Raw genomic sequence first — 26,550 nt, 5'->3', positions numbered from 1 at the left:
GGTCACCTTAAAGGCTTTGGACGCCACGGCCACACGCAATGGATTGAACACATTCCCCATCGCCTCTTACACCCATCACTGACAATACGGACTTTACCCCAGGCCTTGATCGGGTGGCATTTGGTCATTGGGACAGGGAAGGCCGCTGTCTATAGGGCATTTATACGATGTGGAGGGCTCCCTGTCCTTTGAGGATATTTGATCCGATTTCGCAATGCCCGAAACCAAGCAGTACCATTATCTGCAGATTCAGCATTGGATTATGCAGCCCCAGGTTCGCCAGGGAGCGGAGAGGCAGTTTACTCAGTTTGAGCAATGGCGGCTTTCTAAGCAATCCACTAAGCGACTTATCACAGAACTGTACAACATCCTACGCCCCCCAGACCACGCAGCTAGATCTGCAGGCCTAAGAAGGTGGGAAACAGAGCTAGGGTGGACACTGACCCCCTAAGAATGGGCAGATATCCATTATAGGGCCCGACACACAGCGCATAATATTTTCAGCGTAGGAACAGCCACTAAGACAATGATGTCCTGGTACACCCCCCCCCCCAAGTGACCCCAGCCACTCTTCCACTTGCTGAAGGAGTTGTGAAGCTGAGAGTAGACTACTACATTTGCTATGGGAATGCCCTACTCTTACAGCTTACTGGACGCAGGGTCTGGCTGAGATCGACCACCACTTTGACACCACGCTCCTACTCTTTCCTAAATATGTCATCTTGGGCGTAACTAATAGGTTCACATTTCCCCTCAAGTCCTGTAAAGGCAAGCAGATGGGAAATGGTCTGTGGGCAGCACTACAGAACATACTGTTTCACTGGGGCAAGCTCAGAACTCCTACGGTGCATCGATGGCTCCGACCGTGGTATGTGCTTGGCCTGGAGCGCATTTCCTTCTCGCTCCAGGTAGATGGGGCCTGTTTCGCCGATCGGTGGAGTCCCTGTCTTGCATTGCTATGCTCGGAGTACCACAAGCTCTACTGCCCCAGGTACCTGCGGCTACTGCGCCTCCCAGCGGTAATACAAGACCTGACCTGCTAGCCGCTGCCACGCAGATTAGCTCTGCACCAGGTTTGACATCCCCTTTTTCTGTTGCAGCAGTTGGTGTGGGGGGAGGCGGGTGGGAGGGGGAGGGATGGGTTGGGGGAGGTGGGGGGGCGAAGGTGTTTGTCTTGATTTATCTCTGATGCTCTGCGTAGCACTACAATGTTATGTTAATCAGACTCATAAAGGCGCACTATCACCCCACGGGTATCCTGGCGCTGAATTACGTTAGTTCTACTATCCGCACATGTTACCAGGAAGATATCAATTACTAGGGATTGATGTCTGGTCTGAGTTACACCTTTGGACAGATCCATGTTTTAAGCCTTTTCCTAAACTGTAAGAGATCTTCTGTCTGTCTGTCTAAGATTAGACTGAAGTTCATTCCAGAGCCGTGCAGCTGCAGAGCTGAATGCTCTTCCTCCAAACCTTGTTGTTCTGAACCTGGGCATGCTTACCAAGTTGGCTGATGAGGAACGAAGGCTTCTGGTCGGAACATACCATTCAAATTTGCTCTGCAGTGGCATGGGCCCAAGTCCAGGCATAGCCTTAAATACAATGCAGAACAATTTGAACTGTATCCTCTGTGTCATTGGGAGCCAGTGAAGCTCTTTGAGGGACAGAGAAGCTGATGATCTGGGTGATCACTTTAAAGCTAGCTTTGCAGCTATTGTCAGGATTCTCTGAAGTTTCTTAATCAACAAGTTTGGGGTCCCTAGTAGCAAAGCATTGCAATAATCCAACCGGCTCAAAATGATACTTCTCACTAAAAGTGCTCTGGCTGAATCGGTAGCATTGGAAGTATTTTCCGTAGTGCTCTGATAAGGGAAAAGCAGGTCCCAACAGTTTTATTCACTTGGGTTTCTAGAATGTCATCAATACTATCCCTAGATTGCGCACTGCCTCAGAGGGTGTTGATGGCTTATCTGTAGGGATAGGCCCAAAGTTGTCCGGGAGCGGGAGAGGCACTTTCTTTGCCATACAGAACCGAATCTCTATTTTATCAACATTAAACTGCAGGGAGTTATCTTTGAGCCATCTTGCAGTTTTTTGCATACACTTGTGAAAACTGTCAAGTGATATTGATTGACTCCCCTCCAATGACATGATGAGTTGTGTATCGTTCGCATAGTTCACCAGATTAACTTTGTATGATTTAATCATTGAAATCAATGGACTCATATAAATATTGAACAGTATCGGACTAATTGCTGATCCTTGGGGAACTCCATACTGGATGTTACCAGATTTAGATAGAAAGGGAGGTAAAGCCACTGCCTGTTGTCTATCCGACAGGTATGACTGAAACAATTTCAATGCCATGCCCTCTACCTCAATTTTCATGAGCCTCTTCATAAGGATTTTATGGCTGACCATATCAAATGAGGCAGACATATCCAGTAGGATCAGTTTAACGGATTGTCCTCTGTCTGCTTGCATTCTAAATTCGTCCAAGACCGTCAGTAAGGCAGTCTCTGTACCATGACCTGGAAGAAAGCCAAACTGCACATCTACTAAAATGTGGTTAGTTTCTAGAAATTGCGAAAGACTTGCTGACCAAACGCTCTAAGATTTTCACAGAATAGTGTAGAAGAGAGATGGGTCTGTAGTTTTTTGGGCACACAGAGTCAAGTGTAGCTTTCTTCGGGAGCAGTGTCACTACTGCCCGTTTCCAACATGCATGTACTACCCCGCCACTCAGAAATTGGCAGCAGATCTGTTGAAGTTGCGGAAGGAGTTCTTCCTTGAATTCCTTCCACACCCTGTGTAGTAGGGGATCCATTTGGGATCCTGATGAGACACTCATAGCTAGTCTATTGAAATTCTCCTCTATAGGTACCTCAAAGTAGTCTAGAGTAACTGACTTATTCTTGCCTACCCACTACTCCATCTGAGCCAGTGATGGCATCTCAGCCACTCTGATTTGGCGTTCTATTTTATCGGTCTTGTCCATTTCCAGACCACCAATAATTTTATTAATTTTCTCCTCAAAGAAAGTCGCTAACCTATCACATAGGTCCTGTGTAGCTTTTGGACCACGATCTGGGCTTCATTGCTTGATGCATCTTGTTTCATTTTTCAAATCAATAAAAAGATTTCAACCTAAAAATGAAATCTTCAGCTACATTAGGAGGCTCTTCTGAGGAAAGTGCATTAGCATACATCGGACCAGACACCAAGGGCAGATTTGAGTGCAGCAGTAAAACAATCCTAAGAAATAGATTTGTCTTTCTCGCTCCTTTAAATTTTTCTGATAATGGATGGCTGAGTATGGGACTAAGACTGCAAGCTAACTTTTTGTTTTGGTTCTTCATGCTTTGGCAGGGGCAATTGATTCGATAAGATGAGATCTGAAGATCAATAATAACATAATAACAAAGCCTCTAGTACCACAGGATTTACAGTCTTTTTCCTAAATGATTTCTTTTCAAAAAGTACCAATATTCCTCCATGGCTGTGAGACGAATGCAATAAACCAGATGGGGGCAGTGGCTTTTGAGATGAAAAAGTGATGCAAGAAAAATAAGAAGATCAGGGAGAGACTGATTACACCATGCGGGATATCAGGTCCTGCTAACCAAAAAGAGCATTCTTCCCATAGATTGCCTAGGGAATTGAGTTGCAATTGAGTTGGTCAATGGACAAACAGGACTTAAAGGGTAGAAGTCTCTAAAACAAAGGTAGCAGAATGGACGGCGCACCATCTAACACCAGAACGCATAGGGAATTTAAAAGAGCCAGATCAATAACATATTTGAGAGGTGGGCACAACTGCAGTGGAAAAAATTGAAATTGAGGGAGAGTATCTAATTTGCTCGGAAGTTTGAAGACCAAGCGGACACAGAGAACAAACATCTGGAATAATGAAAATCCAAGTAGAATCATTTTACAGAGGCAGATGCATAAACAGACTCCACTACAACAGCAGTGCCAGAACACAACAGCATGATGGGCAACACCTCAAAGCTGGTACTGGAAGCCAAAGAACACGAAGAGTCCTAGACTGGAATCCATGCAGCACATCTGGTAGTGGCTCATCACCCACACACACCTTTCCAAATGGCAGTCAGAGAAGTCTCCCAGCACTGAGTAGCAGGCAAAACATGAGGGTAATGCGATCCCCAGCACCAATGTCCCCATAAACAAATTTAAATTGACTGCCCAGGCAACAAACCAGTACCATTCAGGTCGAAAGACGTTGACAAGGAAGCAGGCTGATTAAAGCCAAAGTAGAAGTCACAGGCTTGAAAGAGGTTAGAAGACCCAAAGGCACTTTTTGTCCCAGAGGCAGACCAAGACTGGCGAAGGAGGGCAGAACATCACCATCAAAATCTGTCTAATCGCTGCCTGTTAAGCATGGTCACTTCCACCTTAGTCAGAAAAGCATGCTGCAGCACTGGGCACAAGACAAATGTGAGACAGGCAATAGTACTGGGCCTCTGGGCAGGAGCAGAGTTAAAGGAAGATAAATTCCAGGAGTGCAGTCTACATCTGCATCAGGTGGCACACAAAAAAATAGCATTAGCATGCCAGGCGGTGCCTTGTATAGCTCCTGGAGGTCACAAATGGGGGTAAGAGCTGGAGTCCAACAAGAGTCAAGGTGCCACTGGCTACCACAGGAGAGCAGTTTCAACTTTCTGCATTCAGTCTAGACCCTGGGAAGATCCAGGAGGTGAAGAATTTTCATGTATAAGTATCCGTAAGACATTGTATGTTCTATGTAGGATCTATACCCATCCACAACTACTTTTTGAAGTGCAGTATATCAAAGATAGAAATAAACAAGGACTGAAAAAGGCAAGATCCAGGAATCAGTAGTGATGCATCACAGCAACAGAAAACAGGCTTGCTTTCTCAAAAACACACACAGAGCCCTCGGGTCCTATGTAATGATGTGAAAGTAAAGGAGTGGGAACAACTAGTCTAGTGGGGGGCTTCCCTTTTAAGGACGGTTTCCCTCACTCACCAGAGGTGTAATGCTTCATTATGGAGAATCGTCCTCGCATCATGAAGCCTGGTCATGATGCGGACTACAGAGCCCTCCCTATGTGGGAGGGGCTCAGGGATGTTTTCAAGTATGAAGGATATTCCTAAAACCCAATGTGAGCAGCGTGTGTGATGGGAGACGTGCAGTGTCGCAGCCCGCATCATGACCAGGCTTCATGATGCGAGGAGGATTCGCCATGACGAAGCATGACACCTCTGGTGTTTGAGGGAAACCGTCCTTAAAAAGGAAACCCCCACTAGACTAGTTATTCTCACTCCTTTACTTTCACTTTTTTACGTCGGACCCAATGGCTTTGGGTGTGTTATTGAGTCTTCAATTGAGGAGTGTGCCCTCGCTGGTCCATTAAACCTCTTCAGATCCCCTTATGTGTATATATTCATTTCTCAAAACCCTGTTCACAATAGTGGACGGGCAAGGGACCTTTAAAAAACAACGCAATACTTCTACGATGCTGAAGGTTGTAACCTATGTCCATAATAAAACAATACTACCTAGAAGTCATACTTATTTTCCTGATGTCTGGGGGCAAGCACTTAGGTCAGAATGAGGGGAAATAACAGGGTTATCTTAAGGAATTCTATGCACTTCAGTTGTAATGATCCTTTTAAGAAAGTATTTGAAGAAGCTAGTGGACATGATCCATGGGTGAGAACGAAACAAAAGATAAAATGGATATGCATTTTCTGAGAAGGTCATATCAGTCTGTGAATGAGGAAATGAGCATTCCACCACCGTTATTGTGTTTGATGGACTAGTTTCTTGGAAGCCACTAACATCTTTGTAAGGTGTACAATGACTTACTAAAACAATGTCATCTGATAGGAAAGTGGATTCAGGACGAAAAGAAATTGCACCATTCCTGGAGGGTCAACAAAGGACCAGGCAGAATGTTCAGCTTAGATTTTTCAATTTTGTCCCCAACGATTCAATCATAAAATACCTCCAACAATCTGCATACTCATTTCTGGCAACTTTTATGGGGCCCAAAATATTTGTGTGGCTCATAAATAATGCTGGATGTGTAGTTGAGGCAGTTTTAGCAATTCTTAAAGCCATCTTCTTCCAACGTAAATATGAGAATTCTATCTTTAATGAACAGACCCAGCCTTTGGAACTTGTGAAATGGGCTTCAACCACAAGTTACAGTGCTGTAAGATGTAGACTTTGTTTTTTGTGTCAGAGTTTTACAACTGAGGAATTTTGTGCATCTCTTTTTTGATTTCATTATTGGAGTGAGATTAAGAGAACCTGTTACTCATCATGTTTAGTGCCAGATAATTCCTGAACGTCTCATTATCGAGAGTGAATTGTGTTGCAATTCAGAAAGATTGTATATTTTCCTAACTGTTGAGTTGTGCAACGGCAGAGATGATACAATTCGACAACGTAAGTCTCTGGTTTACAGTTTAAGATTTTTATAGGCTTGTGCTGAACCAAAAGGATTTCATCATGCAGACTTATCTTTTATACTTCAATGGCTTTCTACTGTTGAGCAAGGCTGTGGTGAAGATGGGACATTCAGATTAATGGTTATCAAAGAGATGCATTGAGGCATACACTGAGATGGACTATTGAAGGTATCTGCAATTCTAAAGCCAACGCTGGAGTGGCACAAGTCTCACTTTAAGGGAAATCCTTCTAATCCACAAATAGTATGCATTCAGGTCTAGTAAAAACACTTGAAATTGTAGGAAAATCATGAGCAGGGGGCAATTGTGGGGAGCATTAGTGGGGGTGTCCCTTTGGAGTATTAAATATGAAACGTATGCCTAGTGACAAAAGCTTTTTTGTAGCAAATTATATGCTTAAAAAGACAGACCATAGACCGCTCAGTGGGAGATCTCACATAGGGCGTCGATAAGAAAACCCATCCAAACCAATAAATTGGCTTTTTCTGTATTTAAGGCCATGGCACAGACTTTACCAGAGTATTCAGCGTTCAGTAAATAGCATTATATAAGACAAGGCAAATTTGCTGGCAACTACGGTCTGCTTTGGTTCAACTAGAAACATAACACATTTTTTAAATCGGGAAGCTTAGCTCCAGGGGAGAGACTATACCTCAACGCTGCTTAAGAAAACTGAGCAATAGTTTTGGGAGTGTTACCAGTCTTTGAGGGAAAACATACAAAGAGGGAAACTCCCTGCAGATTTCTGGATCTCAGAAAGACGACAAGATTGTGTTCAATTTCATGACTAATATGTTCTGGACTCTGATGTCAAACTATGGGGAAGGCAGTCCTGAAATTGGTCTTTATTTCTTAAGAGACTTCAAGCTAACCTTTATTTTAGTCTCTGCAATGGGGGATAAACAGAGAGATGTCTAATTTTTCTGAATGAGGTCTTGCACCAGCCTTTTCTTTGTCAGAAATAGTTACCCAGAGATTTTCAGTATACATTTCTGCCGCCTAGAACCTTGTCTTAATATTGAGGGTCCACTCCTAACAAGAATATAAGGAATCCGAAAGATCAGAAAAAACAGTGCCTTGTCATTGGTTGCCTCATACACATTTAATACTGAGTGACATAAAAATGGATATGCATGCTTAGTGATAAAACAGACATCGTGCTCCTGAGGCCTGGCCCTGTACACCCTCGTCGCACACCCCAAAACCACAACACTGAACCAGAAATTTCAGGGACCATTTTCAACAACTTGACAATCACATCTGAATTACCCTAAAAACTGCTGTAGCCTCAAATACATTGATGAATGTATCATACAGTACAATGCCCCTATAAAAACTATGAGTAGACTTCAAAAAGGGCAACATTTTGCTGTCGGACTAGTTCTCGGCCTGAATAACAAACTACAGCAGCTTTGCTGTATTGTCAGCAGCTGGCTTTCAAACAAAGAGACATTTAAAACGTCCTGCCAAGTCTTCTAGGACATGTATGACAATTATTTATAGTACTGTAGTGGGGCTGAGCCTTGCATTCATACAGTGTTAAGTTAGCATGAGCTTATTAGAAGTTTAAACGCCATTTTACCTTTTGTTATCTTTTGCACACGTCACACATGTTAGTTATTGTTTAGTGTTAGGCTGAGTGTTTTGCTTCACATGAGAATAACTTGTTTTTCTACATTGCTAGACTTGCTTCGTAAGCTTACTCTGAACAGTGAGTGCCGAGGCCTTCAAGGTTATATCAACACTGTACTGTTGTTCGAACTGATCAGCGCACGTTCTAGCCATAACATATATGCAGCTGTGGCCAACTCAGATACTGGCGCCTATAACAATGCACTGTGTAGGCATGATTGAACACACTTGGAGAACATTTGTATGCTGAGAGCTTGTGCAGAACTATGTGATTCACTCCTGCTAATCTTTGAGGTATGGGATCGCCTATGCAAGCCTAAGACGTTCTTTAGTTATAAAATAACCTACTAGCAAGGGAGGGTATATATTTAACCGGTTTCCATTTAGTATTATAACATGCTTTCTCCCTTTGTATTTTATGAAATAGTAACTATGCTGACAATCTTATTTCTTATCATATGTCTGCTTGTATTAGCTAAGCTGCTGCACCTGAGATCAAGGCGTTAAAATAAATATTTTAAATTTGCATGTGTCTCCCTTTACTCCCTGTTCTGGACTGGTATGAGAGTATAACGAAAGAGTGCTCATGTTTCCCACTTTACCTGAGGTATCCTAAGTCGCATGTTCTAGGTTGTCTACTCTTTGGTTACTTTGCAATAGGACGAAGAGCTAATGAGACACTGATGCTAGTCTGGTAGGGGAATTTGGGTACTAAGGTGAGTTGTTGGCACACCCTAATTCACGGAGGTCCTGTGTCTCTGGGACAGTTCTGTGTCTGAGCAGAATCCCTGCAACAGTACCTTTTAAAGTGACTACCTGACTAGATATCAAAAGTAAGCATATCAGTACAATCTCACACTACTCCATAGATACAAAAGCCTTGAGGCTGTAATGCAGCACATTGAAGATAGCTCTCTTTTGAACACACAACCTTTCCCTCCCAGCCTAATAGTAGACCGCAGAAAAGTCCACAAATGGGAAAATTGACCTCTTCGGCAAAGCTTGGTTTGTAGTCTCCTTTTTACCTCGCTCTACAGCTTTACTAACATTCTGATGATTTCCAGAGCCTTCACTACTATTTTACATAAATGCACAAGAAAATGAAAACGGGCATCTTATTGAATTCAAATCCAGAATAAAGACGGCTGCTATGAATAGTTTGGTTTATTTACAATAAACTCTTCCTCTGATCTATAAATGCAATTCTTCAAATGTTTTCTTCATGTTCCTACTTAACGAGGGAGTAACTGATTAATGTACTCCTAAATAAATAATGTCGACCTCCTTCAAACGTCCGGGACACAACTAAAAGTAAATATGCCCATTCAGTACCTCTTTCTTCTCGCTCAACTAGGTAGAGTGCTCAGCTGTCTAGGTTTCTGCTATTTAAGACAATATTTAAAATAACTAGTAATAGCCTATACAACTTCACTGATGACATTATTCAGTGATACTAATAGATACAGTATTATAGTTTTCTCTCATTTAGTACATGAATGTTCAGTCATTTATTATCTGCTCTATTGTTATTTATTTTACCGTTTTCAGAAAAGGCAGTCTTTTCAAGCTTTACAATAAATGATCAGTACAAAAAAATAAAATTGTGTGGGAAAATCGATTTCTAAATGAATTGTTAGTAAAAAGACGGACAGTACCTCCTCCAGGCGCTTGGCTTCTTGCTCCTCTTGTCGTTTAAGGCGCTCTTCTTCTTCTCTCTTTGCTCGTTCCTCTTCCTCTTTAAGTTTGGCAAGTGCTTCCTGCATAGCTTTCACAGTGGCTTTACTGGGTCCTTTTTTCTTTTCTTTGTCTTCTTTTTCTCCCTTTTCCAGTTTCTTTTTCTTCTTATCTTTTTTCTTTTTGTCACCATCATTTTCATCACCTGATAGTTGCACATGAAAACAAATTCATTAAAATACTCCTGGCATGTATTAACCACAAAGGTACAAACATGTTGCTGATCTATAATCATTGTTCCCAAACTTGCCATTCTTTACAAACTCGTATGCTTGATCATACCAATTTTCATGAACACTTTAAAGGACATTCCATTAAATTAGGACCTGAACTGTCACTCAAAACGTCAGATGATTAAAAAAACAACTTCAGGCACATTTTTGTTTGCCTTCAGAGAGAAATGTATTGCACTAAAAGATTGAACCCATTCAATTTGCCAGTTTTGTTAAATATTGATATTGTTGCTGCAGATACTTATATTCAAAATACTAACTCTGGGGGAGTGCACAACTCAAGGGATGGTTTGGGTAGGAAATTAGTTGAGAGTTTCAGTCAAGTTCTTAATACATTTACTTTAGATTCAGTTCAGTTAATGTTAACTTGGCTAGTAAAGGCATTGTATTGCATAGTAACATTTATATAGTGCTTACTACCACCATATGAAGGGCTAAAGCACTTGCCTACACGTGTAGCATACTGCACGATGTGGGGCATGTGGTTGGAAAAGTGTGGCCTTTGTTGTGATCCTATGTGGAAAGTGGTTTCAGGTTGTGAATGATGACTACCGAGGTGCGGTTGTAAGTGTTATAAGGTACAGTGCTTAGCTATGTGATGGATTAAGAAGGTTGAGAGATAGGCACTCAGTTTATCGTTTTCAATAGGCTGCCAGCTTTCAGCAGCTTCACAAGCCCCTTTATGGTATTTCTTAAGATTATCTTCCACTTACACATGGTTACTGCTCTGAGTTATCTATTTTGTGATTTTTAATATAAAGTTTAGGCTTCCAAACACAGTATAGGATGGAGGAAGAGATGGTGGGAAGATCTGATGGGATGGACTTTATTAATGATCCTGCATTTGGCCATCATTGTGACAGGTCAAGAAGTGGTCTCAGCATGTAGCTCTTTGGCACCTGCATAGGTGGAGTAAATTAGAGCACTTCGACTGCTACCGGTATGTGGCAGATCCCGCCACATGACCAGTAATGGCTCTGTCTACTAGTCAAACAATGTAAGAAAAGAGTTTTCCAAACAACTACAATCGATTGCATGACAACTAAGTTTTAGATAATCCCATTAGTTCCACCCATAAGGGCTATGTATAAATTGCTATTTCGATGTGATTCGAAACCTTTTCAAGGACTCAAAGTCCTTTTGTAAAATGGCCATCATTTCTCCCTTGAGTCAACATCTTTTGCATTGGACCTCATTGGCCCGCTGTTCTGCATCAAGGGTTGTTGTCAACTTTCTCTTCTGACGATCACTCTTCAGCATCAAAGCGGTTTCAAAGGGTTTGCTTCTCTAGTGTCCTTGGTCTTAAACATTAGGGGCTCTTTTTAGGTCTCGCCTGGCAACAGCAGCGCATGCTTGTACCTTTTGGAATCAATTCTGCCGAGGGCACGCGTCTGCATGGGCAAACGTGGCTGCTCTCGCCATTTGTCCATAGCAAACCGCATGCACGTGTCCATAGAGACTGTGGACAGTTCCACGCCATGTTGCCATAGCAAGGAAAACGCTGCTTCGCGTGTGCTTTTATTTTTGCTGTCCTGCCGTTCCCCCGGGGCACAAGCAGGCATCCACTGCTGTGTTTTTGCTGCGATCAGCTTGTTTACTGTCTGTGCATTGCCAGTGTCTCTAGTCTTAAAACTAACTATTTCACTTGCGCTGCTGCGCATATATCATGGCGGCCGCTTAATTTAATAAAACTAACTATTTCACTTGCGCTACTGCCACTTTTTAAATTAATTTAAACATCCTAGTTAAAAGTAAGTCTGCATTGCTATTTCTCCGCTTTGACCGACGTTACGCTCTAGGATTATCCTGTTTGAACTTGCCCCCACTACAATAAGGTTTCATGGGATATTCCGCTCACGCAGAATTGCCATCGTTTCCTGTTCATCAAGGCTACACATGAGCGTCTGGTGTTTGATTGTACCGGGTGGCTCATGCTCGGCTTTTCATTCATAAATGTTAGTCTCATTACATCCGCTCTGTAAAATTGATTATAAACTGCATTGTACAAGTCATGGCTTTTTTTTTTTACCGTGTTGTGTCCGAAGCAAAGTGAGACGTGCGCCGTCACTGAGGAGATGAAACGGCCAAAGCTGCCGGTCTGGAACCTGGGAAGCAGGTTAGAGTCTCGGCGTCGGCTCAACTGAACACCCTGTGATTATGAAATCACATACTCCCTCCCGATGCCTTACAAATGTGTAACCGCCTGCCTTTCATGGAAAAGTCCCAAGTTATCTGCCCTATTGCTGCTTTGCCAAGTTTGAGTTATATAAATCTACTGAAAACAAAGTCCGGTATGGATCTGCACTGCCCCTAGTTGGACAGCCTTTTAAGTCTGTAGCACTTCATGCACTAATTTCCACAAGGTTTATTTTCCCACAGAGCATAAAGGCAGTTTTGTGTTGCCGAGCAGCAGCCGACTAAAGGTCACTTTATAGGCTGCAGCACAGACCTTGGCTGCATTAAAACCAAGGAACAAAGTTGTTATGTACTAAAAACAAAAAATCCCCACCCCAAAAAAAGCACTATGCTCTGGTCGGCATTTAAGGGGTGAAACAACATGAGGGGTGAGGGTGTGGAAAACACATCGGAGAGCGGGAGGAGGGGTCTTGGATGAGACAACGGCGGAGGGGGGGCAGTGAGGACACCACACACAATAGGGGGGGGAGTGAAGGAGAGAGACTGCATGCCAAAACGTAAACAAGCATTGGCATAGCTAGTAGGTCTCTCATTTTGGACCTTATAAGTATTTCGTTATGCAGCACAATATCATTGGTACAACAGCATCAACTGTTGCATGGCTAAACACTTATAAGGTCCCAAAGGCGAGACCTATTGGCTATGCCAATGCTTGTTCCTTTAACCACCCTTCAATTGTAGAATATTTTGACATTTGGGATGAGGGGTTTCGTCCCATTGGGGAGGGGGGGGGGGGACTGTTTTATAACCTGCCTCTTTCTCCGCTTCCCTCGCCACACTCAATCTTATAAGTGCAAAATCCCCTTCTTCACCTCTCGGTCTGCTCTGGGTTTTCGTCCTTTTCCTTGCTGGATAGAATGATGACCTTGAGATATGTTTTTGCTGAGACTGCATCATCGCATAGATTCTAAAGATTTTCGGAGCAGGCCTCCCAACCCTCAGCACTGTTCTCTTTAGGCAAGCACTAGCTGCACATCTTATGTCGATCTGTGAAAACTTGTGATGACACTGGGGACTAAACTAAAGGGCATATTCTCACTGTTCCCCAAATGCCCTGGAAACCTGAGTGAACGTTCTCCAACTATATGGTCGAGCGTTAGTGGGTCCCTCGATGCAAATTTTGGTTCAGACAATGATTTTTGATCAACCATGACTTTTTCTTGATTGTCTACAACTTTCTTTTGCTTTCTGTAGCTCTTTCCTTGATGAATACTTTGACGCAATCTTACATTCTTTTGAGCTCCTTCAAACTGCTTCAAGACCAAACGGTGGAAAAAAGATTCTACCGGTGGTGATCATGCACAGGAAGGTCTAAGATGGTGTTATCTCCCACCACAGCTCAGGTGATGTGGGTGATGAGGAAAGCTGGCATTTATTTGATGCTCTTCGAAGTCCATTCCGTTCATGGGGCATTGGCTTCAAAGTCTTTCAGTTTGGGTGCTCGTCTGGAAGATATCATGAATGTGGCAGATTGGTCTTCGGACTCTACCTCTAAGAGGTTTTACTTCAAGCTTGTGTTGGATATAGCACGTCTGGTGGTGAGCAAGCTTTGAGCTACCATAATCTTCGCCTCTGGTCCTGACATAGAATGAAAAGTGTCCTAGCTATCGTAACGGTAAGCTTCAATTCTATTAAGGACACGAAGGTGAGGATTATCCCACCCAGTGGATTCTGATCCAGTTAACCCTCCTCGTGACGAGTATGAATTAAGTTATTATGCTCATTGAGATGTACGTTACATGTCTGCCAATGTGAGTTGATGGTTCGTTTTATGATTTGTTGTTTCCTATGCAGGCTTTATTCTATTTGAGGCCTCTTGTTAATTGCTCTCTTTTTACCTAGGAACTGACTCTGGCAAACAAGACACATGATCCAAGAGCAACGGCATGACTCGTGCAACTATAGAGGATGTGGGGACACAAATGCAGGACTATGTTAAAGACTGTTGGGTGTCTGATTGGTTGCTGAATGTCAGCAGCCCTACATGCCAAGAACAGATGCATACTGGTAAGTAGAATTTTCCGTTCGAGGCATGTGGGCTGCTGAATTCATAACTTAGCATAGACTGTATAGCAGTATCTCCTCTAGCGGTGGTCACCTGTACCAGCTGCAGCAGTTTGAAAAAGAGTTTTAAGGACAGCCTGGCCTACAGCAGCTTGCTGCTTTGTTTGCACGTCTACACAATAGTGTTTAGTTAAAGTGTGTATGGTAGACCATGTAGCTACCCTAAATATGTCTTCAAGAGGAATATTCCCTAGGAAAGCCATGGATGCCCCCATTTTACGTGTAGTGTGTGCTTTTGGGGGAACTGTTAGAGTGCGTTTAGCTTTTTGATAGCATATTTGAATGCATTTAACTATCCATCTGGCTATTCCTGATTTTGAGATGGGATTACCTTTATGTTGTGGGGAAAAAGCAACAAACAGTTGCTTTGTTTTCCTAAATGATTTAGTCCTGTCAACATAATATAGCAGAGCTCTCCTTACATCTAGTGTGTGTAGGGCTCTTTCAGCCACTGACTGTGGGTATTGGAAGAAAACTGGCAATTCTATGGATTGATTGATATGGAAAGTGGATATGACTTTTGGCATGAACTTAGGGTTAGTCCGTAGTACTACCTTATTTGCATGTATTTGCATGAAATGTTCTTGAATGGTTAATGCCTGTAGCTCACTTACTCGCCTAAGGGAGGTAATGGCAATCAAAAATGCCACCTTCCATGTTAGAAATTGTAATTCACATGAACGGAGTGGTTCAAAAGGAGGTCCCATAAGACTGGTAAGTACTATATGTAGGTTCTAGACTGCTGAAGGTGGCCGCTTTGGAGGGATTATCCTTTTAAGACCTTCCATAAAAACTTTGATTCGGGGTACTCTAAATAGGGACAGGTGTTGTCTGTTCTGGAGATATGCTAGATTGCATCTTTGGAGATGCAAGAGGTAACAGATAATGTTTTGGATGGAAGCATCTAATGGATTGATTTGGTTATTATTGCAATAAATTACAAATCTTTTCCATTTAGCTGCATAGCATGCTCTAGTAGTTGGCCGTCTTGCCTCCTTGATAATGTTCATGCAATCAGGAGGCAAGTTAAGGTATCCAAACTCTAAGACTTAAGGAGCCAGATCGCCAGGTCCATCTGATTGGGATCTGGGTGCCGGATTTCTCCATGGTTCTGAGTTAAAAGATGGGGCGAGAGGCGCAGTCTTTGGCAGGGAACTACTGAAAGTTCTAGGAACGCCGTGTACCATGGCTGTCTTGCCCATGTGGGAGCAACCAGGATCATTGTGAGTGACTGCTGGCGTAGTTTGGGTGCCACCAGCGGAATTAGTGGGGCTGGTGGAAAAGCGTACGCAAATCTGCCTGACCAGTTCATCCATATCGCATTGCCCTGTGACAACGGATGTGGGAACATGGCGGCAAAGTACTGGCATTTTGAGTTTTTGTTTGTGGCAAACAGATCTATCTCTGGATGCCCCCATTCTTGGAAGAATGGTTGGAGAACTTGAGGGTGAATCTCCCATTTGTGCAGCTGTTGGCTGTGTCTGCTTAACAGATCTGCTATTTGATTGTCTTTCCCTGGCAGGTGTTCTGCTAGGAGAAAAATGTTTTTGGGAATTGCCCAACTCCATATGCTCTGTGCTAGGTGAGACATCTGTGGAGAGTGTGTCCCTCCTTGTTTCTGGATGTAATACATGGCTGTCATGTTGTCCGTTCAGATCAACACAGCCTTGTTGTACAAGTATTCCTGGAATGCTTTCAGTGCAAGAAATATTGCTAGCAACTCCAAGTGGTTGATATGCAGTGTCTTTTGTTTGGTTGTCCAGAGCCCTTGGACTGTGTATTGAAGTAAGTGGGCTCCCCAACCTGTCAGTGATGCGTCCGCTGTTAGTACTACTTGTGGAACCGGCTCTTGGAACAGTCGCCCCTTGGAAAGGTTTTGTGGGTTCCACCACTGCAGAGAGTTGTAAGCGCAACTGTCTACCGACACTAGGTCTTTTAGTTGTCCTTGAGCTTGGTTCCACTGCCGTGCTAGGCATTCTTGCAATGGACGCATTTGAAGTCGTGAATGAGGGACAATGAATATGCAGGAGGCCATCATGCCTATGAGCTGCATGAATACTCGAGCTGGCAAAGAGTGTTGTGGCTGAAACTTTTGAATGGGAGTCTGCATGTTGGCTATCCTGGCTGGATTTGGATATGCCTTTGCTACTGAGGTATCTATTGTAGTTCCCAGATATTGCTGTATGTGGGAGGGCTGTAGATGTGATTTTGGGTAATTTATGGAAAAACCCAGACTGTGCAGCAGCTGGAGTGTCTGAGGCGTATGGCTTGCACACTGCGCGTACAAGTTGGCCTTTATGAGCCAATCGTCGAGGTATGGAAACACGTGGATATGTTGCCTTCTGAGGTGTGCTGCTACTACCTCTAGACATTTTGTAAAAACCCATGGGGCTGTAGTCACCCCGAAGGGGAGAACTTTGAATTGATAATGTTGACCTTCTATTGTGAACCTGAGGTATTTCCTGTGAGCAGGAAGTAGAGGTATGTGAAAATATGCATCTTTGAGGTCTAATGTAGCAAGGAAGTCGCCTTGCTGGAGTAACGGGAGTACTTGTTGTAGAGTAATCATATGGAAATGCTCTGAAAGTATGTATTGATTTAGCGGTCTGAGGTCTAGTATGGGTCTGAGGGATCCATCTTTTTTGGGAATTAGGAAGTATAGAGAGTATACCCCTGTTCCCTGGTGTTGAAAAGGGACTGGTTCTATTGCTCCCTTTTGTAACATGGACGCGACCTCTTGTTGTAACAGTGTGATGTGTTCTTTGGACATAGGATGGTGTTTGGGTGGTATGTTGGGAGGAGTAGAAGTGAGTTCCAGGCAATCACCATACTGGATAATTTGTCTCACCCACCTGTCTGTGGTAATGGAGTTCCAGACAGGTAGGAATTGTTTGATTCTGCCTCCGACTGGTGTTGGATGGTCTGGAGGGAGTGTGATTAAGTCACTGTTTTGCAGCAGTGGAGGCTCTGGTGTTATTGCCGCCACGTCCCCTGCCCTTGTTATTGTTGCCCCTATAACCTCCTCTGTTGGAGCCTTTATTAAAGGAACTTTGGGTGGTGCTTTTTTTATGTAGAGGAAGTTTGTGATGTGTTGCCTCTTGCAGGGCCTCTGTAGGAGGAGCGACGAAAGGAACCTCTACGTTGTTGAAACTGAAGTGCGCCCATAGACTTAGCAGTTTCGGTATCTTTTTAGGGCTCGGGCCTACGCCACCACGAAGTGGGGGGCGGAGCTTCCGAGCTCTTATGCGTTAAAAAAAAAAAAGAATTCAGAAAGGGGTCCGGCTGGCACATTCTTTAGTGCGCGCCGCGTTTTTTCTGGCATCTGCCTAGTGATTCGTCTTCGCTGTGCTGTCTATTTAGTAGCCTTGACGTGATAGGGTATATTTACTTTTCGTCCGTCATTGATTTCAGTTGCATGGCATATTGTCGGCGGTTTCGCGCACGACAGACTTATTAATCTTAATTAGGAGCTGTCAGAGTGCCCGTGTAATGCAATCCAGATGGTGCGAGCGCGTTCACCATTGCATTGCATGTATCATGCGCGCGTTTAACATTTACCTTTCGCGCACGGCAGTCCATTCATTTTAATTAGGAGCTGTCAGAGTGCCACGTTCACGGCGGAGATAATGGAAAGAAGTTTCCTGTAGCTTCAAGGGCAGTCACAGTATTTTTTAAGATACCTCGCATACAAGCACCCTTGCCTCGCCAATCCGCGTGTCTTCTAAAATAAAAGTGCGCAGTCTTTCAAGATTTCTGAAAAGATATTTCTGTTGTTGCACGAACATTTGCCTCTTCTCTGCGAGGAGCGATTTCCGTAGCTGTTTTCTCCTCCCTTCAATATGTTAGAGTTTAACAGAGATTTTCGCAATAAACAAAAACACCTATGTAGATTGTGGCGTGTTTTATTTGCCATCACCTTGAGTTGATTTTTACGTACGTATTTCACACACACACAGTAGTGAGGGCAGAGTAGTGAGGGCAGAGTGTAGAGTAGTGAGGGCAGAGTAGTGAGGGCAGAGTAGTGAGGGCAGAGTAGTGAGGGCAGAGTAGGGAGGGCAGAGTAGGGAGGGCAGAGTAGGGAGGGCAGAGTAGGGAGGGCAGAGTAGGGAGGGCAGAGTAGGGAGGGCAGAGTAGGGAGGGCAGAGTAGGGAGGGCAGAGGGCAGAGTAGTGAGGGCAGAGTAGTGAGGGCAGAGTAGTGAGGGCAGAGTAGTGAGGGCAGAGTAGGGAGGGCAGAGTAGGGAGGGCAGAGTAGGGAGGGCAGAGTAGGGAGGGCAGAGTAGGGAGGGCAGAGTAGGGAGGGCAGAGTAGGGAGGGCAGAGTGCAGAGTAGTGAGGGCAGAGTGCAGAGTAGTGAGGGCAGAGTGCAGAGTAGTGAGGGCAGAGTGCAGAGTAGTGAGGGCAGAGTGCAGAGTAGTGAGGGCAGAGTAGTGAGTAGTGAGTAGAGTAGTGGGGGCAGAGTAGTGAGTAGTGAGTAGAGTAGTGAGTAGAGTAGTGAGTAGAGTAGTGAGTAGTGAGTAGAGTAGTGAGTAGTGAGTAGAGTAGTGAGTAGTGAGTGCAGAGTAGTGAGTAGAGTAGTGAGTAGTGAGTAGAGTAGTGAGTAAAGTAGTGAGTGCAGAGTAGTGAGTAGTGAGTAGAGTAGTGAGTAGAGTAGTGAGTAGAGTAGTGAGTAGAGTAGTGAGTAGAGTAGTGAGTAGAGTAGTGAGTAGAGTAGTGAGTAGTGAGTAGTGAGTAGAGTAGTGAGTAGAGTAGTGAGTAGAGTAGTGAGTAGAGTAGTGAGTAGAGTAGTGAGTAGAGTAGTGAGTAGAGTAGTGAGTAGAGTAGTGAGTAGAGTAGTGAGTAGTGAGTGCAGAGTAGTGAGTAGTGAGTAGAGTAGTGAGTAGAGTAGTGAGTAGAGTAGTGAGTAGAGTAGTGAGTAGAGTAGTGAGTAGAGTAGTGAGTAGAGTAGTGAGGTGAGTAGAATAGTGAGTGCAGAGTAGTGAGTAGAGAAGTGAGTAGTGAGTAGAGTAGTGAGTGCAGAGTAGTGAGTAGAGAAGTGAGTAGAGAAGTGAGTAGAGAAGTGAGTAGAGAAGTGAGTAGTGAGTAGAGTAGTGAGTAGAGTAGTGAGTAGTGAGTGCAGAGTAGTGAGTAGAGTAGTGAGTAGTGAGTAGAGTAGTGAGTAGAGTAGTGAGGTGAGTAAAGTAGTGAGTAGAGTAGTGAGTAGTGAGTAGAGTAGTGAGTAGAGTAGTGAGTAGAGTAGTGAGTAGAGTAGTGAGTAGAGTAGTGAGTAGTGAGTGCAGAGTAGTGAGTAGAGTAGTGAGTAGTGAGTAGAGTAGTGAGTAAAGTAGTGAGTGCTGAGTAGTGAGTAGAGTAGTGAGTAGAAAGTAGAGTAGTGAGTAGTGAGTAGAGTAGTGAGTAGTGAGTGCAGAGTAGTGAGTAGAGTAGTGAGTAGAGTAGTGAGTAGAGTAGAGTAGTGAGTAGAGTAGTGAGTAGAGTAGTGAGTAGAGTAGTGAGTGCAGAGTAGTGAGTGCAGAGTAGTGAGTAGAGTAGTGAGTAGAGTAGTGAGTAGAGTAGTGAGTAGAGTAGTGAGTAGTGAGTGCAGAGTAGTGAGTAGTGAGTAGAGTAGTGAGTAGAGTAGTGAGTAGAGTAGTGAGTAGCGAGTAGTGAGTAGAGTAGTGAGTAGAGTAGTGAGTGCAGAGTAGTGAGTAGAGAAGTGAGTAGTGAGTAGAGAAGTGAGTAGTGAGTAGTGAGTAGAGAAGTGAGTAGTGAGTAGTGAGTAGAGTAGTTAGTGCAGAGTAGTGAGTAGAGAAGTGAGTAGTGAGTAGAGTAGTGAGTAGAGTAGTGAGTGCAGAGTAGTGAGTAGTGAGTAGAGTAGTGAGTAGAGTAGTGAGTAGAGTAGTGAGGTGAGTAGTGAGGTGAGTAAAGTAGTGAGTGTAGAGAAGTGAGTAGAGTAGTGAGTAGAGTAGTGAGTAGAGTAGTGAGTAGTGAGTAGAGTAGTGAGTGGAGAGTAGTGAGTAGAGTAGTGAGGTGAGTAGAATAGTGAGTGCAGAGTAGTGAGTAGAGAAGTGAGTAGAGTAGTGAGTGCAGAGTAGTGAGTAGAGAAGTGAGTAGTGAGTAGTGAGTAGAGTAGTGAGTAGAGTAGTGAGTAGAGTAGTGAGTAGTGAGTGCTGAGTAGAGTAGTGAGTAGAGTAGTGAGGTGAGTAAAGTAGTGAGTAGAGTAGTGAGTAGAGTAGTGAGTAGAGTAGTGAGTAGAGTAGTGAGGTGAGTAGAGTGGTGAGTAAAGTAGTGAGTGTAGAGAAGTGAGTAGTGAGTAGTGAGTAGAGTAGTGAGTAGAGTAGTGAGGGCAGAGTAGTGAGTAGTGAGTAGAGTAGTGAGTAGAGTAGTGAGTAGTGAGGGCAGAGTAGTGAGTAGAGTAGTGAGTAGAGTAGTGAGTAGAGTAGTGAGTAGAGTAGTGAGTAGAGTAGTGAGTAGAGTAGTGAGTAGAGTAGTGAGTAGTGAGTAAAGTAGTGAGTGCTGAGTAGTGAGTAGAGTAGTGAGTAGAAAGTAGTGAGTAGAGTAGTGAGTAGTGAGTAGAGTGCAGAGTAGTGAGTAGAGTAGTGAGTAGAGTAGTGAGTAGTGAGTGCAGAGTAGTGAGTAGTGAGTAGAGTAGTGAGTAGAGTAGTGAGTAGTGAGTAGAGTAGCGAGTAGAGTAGTGAGTAGAGTAGTGAGGTGAGTAGAGTAGTGAGTGCAGAGTAGAGAAGTGAGTAGTGAGTAGAGAAGTGAGTAGGGAGTAGAGAAGTGAGTAGTGAGTAGAGAAGTGAGTAGTGAGTAGTGAGTAGAGTAGTGAGTAGAGTAGTGAGTAGAGTAGTGAGTAGAGTAGTGAGTAGAGTAGTGAGTAGAGTAGTGAGTAGAGTAGTGAGTAGAGTAGTGAGTAGAGTAGTGAGTAGTGAGTAGAGTAGTGAGTAGTGAGTGCAGAGTAGTGAGTAGAGTAGTGAGTAGAGTAGTGAGTAGAGTAGTGAGTAGAGTAGTGAGTAGAGTAGTGAGTAGAGTAGTGAGTAGAGTAGTGCGTAGTGAGTAGAGTAGTGAGTAGAAAGTAGAGTAGTGAGTAGTGAGTAGAGTAGTGAGTGGAGAGTAGTGAGTAGAGTAGTGAGTGCAGAGTAGTGAGTAGTGAGTGCAGAGTAGTGAGTAGTGAGTAGTGAGTAGAGTAGTGAGTAGTGAGTAGAGTAGTGAGTAGTGAGTAGAGTAGTGAGTAGAGTAGTGAGTAGTGAGTAGAGTAGTGAGTGCAGAGTAGTGAGTAGTGAGTAGTGAGTAGTGAGTAGTGAGTAGTGAGTAGTGAGTAGAGTGCAGAGTAGTGAGTAGAGTAGTGAGTAGAGTAGTGAGTAGTGAGTGCAGAGTAGTGAGTAGTGAGTAGAGTAGTGAGTAGAGTAGTGAGTAGTGAGTAGAGTAGCGAGTAGAGTAGTGAGTAGAGTAGTGAGGTGAGTAGAGTAGTGAGTGCAGAGTAGAGAAGTGAGTAGTGAGTAGAGAAGTGAGTAGTGAGTAGAGTAGTGAGTGCAGAGTAGTGAGTAGAGAAGTGAGTAGTGAGTAGTGAGTAGAGTAGTGAGTAGAGTAGTAGAGTAGAGTAGTAGAGTAGTGAGTAGAGTAGTGAGTAGAGTAGTGAGTAGAGTAGTGAGTAGAGTAGTGAGTAGAGTAGCGAGTAGAGTAGCGAGTAGAGTAGCGAGTAGAGTAGCGAGTAGAGTAGTGAGTAGAGTAGTGAGGTGAGTAAAGTAGTGAGTGTAGAGAAGTGAGTAGAGTAGTGAGTAGAGTAGTGAGTAGTGAGTAGAGTAGTGAGTGGAGAGTAGTGAGTAGAGTAGTGAGTAGAAAGTAGTGAGTAGAGTAGTGAGTAAAGTAGTGAGTGTAGAGAAGTGAGTAGAGTAGTGAGTAGAGTAGTGAGTAGTGAGTAGAGTAGTGAGTGGAGAGTAGTGAGTAGAGTAGTGAGGTGAGTAGAATAGTGAGTGCAGAGTAGTGAGTGCAGAGTAGTGAGTAGAGAAGTGAGTAGTGAGTAGAGTAGTGAGTGCAGAGTAGTGAGTAGAGAAGTGAGTAGTGAGTAGAGTAGTGAGTAGAGTAGTGAGTAGTGAGTGCTGAGTAGTGAGTAGAGTAGTGAGTAGAGTAGTGAGGTGAGTAAAGTAGTGAGTAGAGTAGTGAGTAGAGTAGTGAGTAGAGTAGTGAGTAGAGTAGTGAGGTGAGTAGAGTGGTGAGTAAAGTAGTGAGTGTAGAGAAGTGAGTAGTGAGTAGTGAGTAGAGTAGTGAGTAGAGTAGTGAGGGCAGAGTAGTGAGTAGTGAGTAGAGTAGTGAGTAGAGTAGTGAGTAGAGTAGTGAGGGCAGAGTAGTGAGTAGTGAGTAGAGTAGTGAGTAGTGAGTAGAGTAGTGAGTAGTGAGTAGTGAGTAGAGTAGTGAGTAGTGAGTAGAGTAGTGAGTAGAGTAGTGAGTAGTGAGTAGAGTAGTGAGTGCAGAGTAGTGAGTAGTGAGTAGTGAGTAGAGTGCAGAGTAGTGAGTAGAGTAGTGAGTAGTGAGTGCAGAGTAGTGAGTAGTGAGTAGAGTAGTGAGTAGTGAGTAGAGTAGCGAGTAGAGTAGTGAGTAGAGTAGTGAGGTGAGTAGAGTAGTGAGTGCAGAGTAGAGAAGTGAGTAGTGAGTAGAGAAGTGAGTAGTGAGTAGAGTAGTGAGTAGAGTAGTAGAGTAGTGAGTAGAGAAGTGAGTAGTGAGTAGTGAGTAGAGTAGTGAGTAGAGTAGTAGAGTAGTGAGTAGAGTAGTGAGTAGAGTAGTGAGTAGAGTAGTGAGTAGAGTAGTGAGTAGAGTAGTGAGTAGAGTAGTGAGTAGAGTAGTGAGTAGAGTAGTGAGTAGAGTAGTGAGTAGTGAGTAGAGTAGTGAGTAGTGAGTAAAGTAGTGAGTGCTGAGTAGTGAGTAGAGTAGTGAGTAGAAAGTAGTGAGTAGAGTAGTGAGTAGTGAGTAGAGTGCAGAGTAGTGAGTAGAGTAGTGAGTAGAGTAGTGAGTAGTGAGTGCAGAGTAGTGAGTAGTGAGTAGAGTAGTGAGTAGAGTAGTGAGTAGTGAGTAGAGTAGCGAGTAGAGTAGTGAGTAGAGTAGTGAGGTGAGTAGAGTAGTGAGTGCAGAGTAGAGAAGTGAGTAGTGAGTAGAGAAGTGAGTAGTGAGTAGAGTAGTGAGTGCAGAGTAGTGAGTAGAGAAGTGAGTAGTGAGTAGTGAGTAGAGAAGTGAGTAGTGAGTAGTGAGTAGAGTAGTGAGTGCAGAGTAGTGAGTAGAGAAGTGAGTAGTGAGTAGTGAGTAGAGTAGTGAGTAGAGTAGTGAGTAGAGTAGTGAGTAGAGTAGTGAGTAGAGTAGTGAGTAGAGTAGTGAGTAGAGTAGTGAGTAGAGTAGTGAGTAGAGTAGTGAGTAGAGTAGTGAGGTGAGTAAAGTAGTGAGTGTAGAGAAGTGAGTAGAGTAGTGAGTAGTGAGTAGAGTAGTGAGTGCAGAGTAGTGAGTAGAGTAGTGAGTAGAGTAGTGAGTAGAGTAGTGAGTAGTGAGTAGAGTAGTGAGTAGAAAAGTAGAGTAGTGAGTAGTGAGTAGAGTAGTGAGTGGAGAGTAGTGAGTAGAGTAGTGAGTGCAGAGTAGTGAGTAGTGAGTGCAGAGTAGTGAGTAGTGAGTAGAGTAGTGAGTAGTGAGTAGAGTAGTGAGTAGTGAGTAGAGTAGTGAGTAGTGAGTAGAGTAGTGAGTAGAGTAGTGAGTAGTGAGTAGAGTAGTGAGTGCAGAGTAGTGAGTAGTGAGTAGTGAGTAGTGAGTAGTGTGCAGAGTAGTGAGTAGAGTAGTGAGTAGAGTAGTGAGTAGTGAGTGCAGAGTAGTGAGTAGTGAGTAGAGTAGTGAGTAGAGTAGTGAGTAGAGTAGTGAGTAGTGAGTAGAGTAGCGAGTAGAGTAGTGAGTAGAGTAGTGAGTAGAGTAGTGAGGTGAGTAGAGTAGTGAGTGCAGAGTAGAGAAGTGAGTAGTGAGTAGAGAAGTGAGTAGTGAGTAGAGTAGTGAGTGCAGAGTAGTGAGTAGAGAAGTGAGTAGTGAGTAGTGAGTAGAGTAGTGAGTAGAGTAGTAGAGTAGGGAGTAGAGTAGTGAGTAGAGTAGTGAGTAGAGTAGTGAGTAGAGTAGTGAGTAGAGTAGTGAGTAGAGTAGTGAGTAGAGTAGCGAGTAGAGTAGTGAGTAGAGTAGTGAGGTGAGTAAAGTAGTGAGTGTAGAGAAGTGAGTAGAGTAGTGAGTAGAGTAGTGAGTAGTGAGTAGAGTAGTGAGTGGGGAGATAGTGAGTAGAGTAGTGAGTAGAAAGTAGTGAGTAGAGTAGTGAGTAGTGAGTAGAGTAGTGAGTAGTGAGTAGAGTAGTGAGTAGTGAGTGCAGAGTAGTGAGTAGAGTAGTGAGTAGAGTAGTGAGTAGTGAGTGCAGAGTAGTGAGTAGAGTAGTGAGTAGAGTAGTGCGTAGTGAGTAGAGTAGTGAGTAGAAAGTAGAGTAGTGAGTAGTGAGTAGAGTAGTGAGTGGAGAGTAGTGAGTAGAGTAGTGAGTGCAGAGTAGTGAGTAGTGAGTGCAGAGTAGTGAGTAGTGAGTAGAGTAGTGAGTAGTGAGTAGAGTAGTGAGTAGTGAGTAGAGTAGTGAGTAGTGAGTAGAGTAGTGAGTAGTGAGTAGTGAGTAGAGTAGTGAGTAGAGTAGTGAGTAGTGAGTAGAGTAGTGAGTAGTGAGTGCAGAGTAGTGAGTAGAGTAGTGAGTAGAGTAGTGAGTAGAGTAGTGAGGAGAGTAGTGAGTAAAGTAGTGAGTGCAGAGTAGTGAGTAGAGAAGTGAGTAGTGTAGTGAGTAGTGAGTAGAGTAGTGAGTAGAGTAGTGAGTAGTGAGTAGTGAGTAGAGTAGTGAGTAGTGAGTAGAGTAGTGAGTAGAAAGTAGAGTAGTGAGTAGTGAGTAGAGTAGTGAGTGGAGAGTAGTGAGTAGAGTAGTGAGTGCAGAGTAGTGAGTAGTGAGTGCCGAGTAGTGAGTAGAGTAGTGAGTAGAGTAGTGAGTAGAGTAGTGAGTAGAGTAGTGAGTAGTGAGTAGAGTAGTGAGTAGTGAGTAGAGTAGTGAGTAGAGTAGTGAGTAGTGAGTAGAGTAGTGAGTAGAGTAGTGAGTAGAGTAGTGAGTAGAGTAGTGAGTAGAGAGTGCAGAGTAGTGAGTAGAGTAGTGAGTAGAGTAGTGAGTAGAGTAGTGAGTAGAGTAGAGTAGTGAGTAGGACATCACAGGCAGCAGCTGTGCAAGCTTCTTACACTCACAAGGAGACCACAGGCAGCTGAGGTGCAATCTTCTCCCACTCACAAGAACGACATCACAGGCAGCAGCAGTGCAAGCTTCTTACACTCACAAGGAGACCACAGGCAGCAGAGGTGCAAGCTTCTCACACTCACAAGAAGGACATCACAGGCAGTAACGGTGCAATATTCTCACACTCACAAGGAGATCACTGGCAGTACACACCACATGAACACACTCCATAACACATAGCAACAATACATTGGCATTTACAATGCCATTAGCTCAAACTCAAATAAATCAGAGCCCAATTGCATTTCTAATGCTTGTTTCATTTTGTCTAAGATGGTATCTACTGCAGGGCCAAACAGGAAGTCTCTTGGTTAACTGGCTGGTTGAGGATGGTGGATTGCAACTCGTTTTTAAAACCAGAGATGCGTAGCCATGTGTGTCTACGTAGTAATACGCTAGTATTAATGGACCTGGCTGATGTGTCAGCTGCGTCAAGCGCACATTTTAATGGAAGCATTGGTTATAAATTTGCCTTCCTGTATAAGGTCGTTAGCCTGAGATTTAAAAGGTTCTGGCAGGTGTTGCAGTAAACCTTCAAGTTGATCGTAATGTGCTCTATCATAGCGTGCTAGTAGAGCTTGTGTGTTCGCAATCCTCCATGAATTAGCAGCCTGTGAGGCTACTCTTTTGCCTGAGGCCTCTAATATCTTAGACTCTTTGTCAGGACGGAGAGCATCTCCTGTGGTTTGTGAGTTAGCTTTCTTTCGAGCGTTTGCTACTACTAGGGAGTCTAAAGGCAACTGGGATTAAATATAAGTAGGGTCTGTAGGGGCCGCTTTATATTTCTTCTCAATCCTGGGATTGAGTACACGTGCTCTGGCTGGATCTTTCAATATGTCTGGCGCGTGTTTTAGTACCCCTTTTAACATAGGAAGTGTCCTGACATTTTTCTCAGAAGTAGGAAAAGTGCCAAATAGAAAATCTTCTTCTA

The 26,550-nt window shown here is 43.7% G+C and overlaps 1 protein-coding gene across 2 annotated transcripts in view; it reads right to left on the bottom strand.

The window, feature by feature from the left end:
* EIF5B (eukaryotic translation initiation factor 5B) overlaps positions 1 to 26,550 on the bottom strand; it is a 499,902-nt gene that overhangs the window by 387,876 nt on the left and 85,476 nt on the right. For both annotated transcript variants that reach the window (XM_078658012.1, XM_078658013.1), the window contains exon 5: positions 9,752 to 9,975. In XM_078658012.1, the coding sequence (XP_078514138.1) occupies positions 9,752 to 9,975 (224 nt within the window). The remainder of the gene's footprint in view (positions 1 to 9,751; positions 9,976 to 26,550) is intronic.

Source organism: Lissotriton helveticus, chromosome 8, assembly GCF_964261635.1.
Source record: "Lissotriton helveticus chromosome 8, aLisHel1.1, whole genome shotgun sequence".
Taxonomy (NCBI): Eukaryota; Metazoa; Chordata; class Amphibia; order Caudata; family Salamandridae; genus Lissotriton; species Lissotriton helveticus.
Note: the sequence above shows the minus strand (reverse complement) of the source record. Positions and strands in the feature narration are given on the sequence as shown.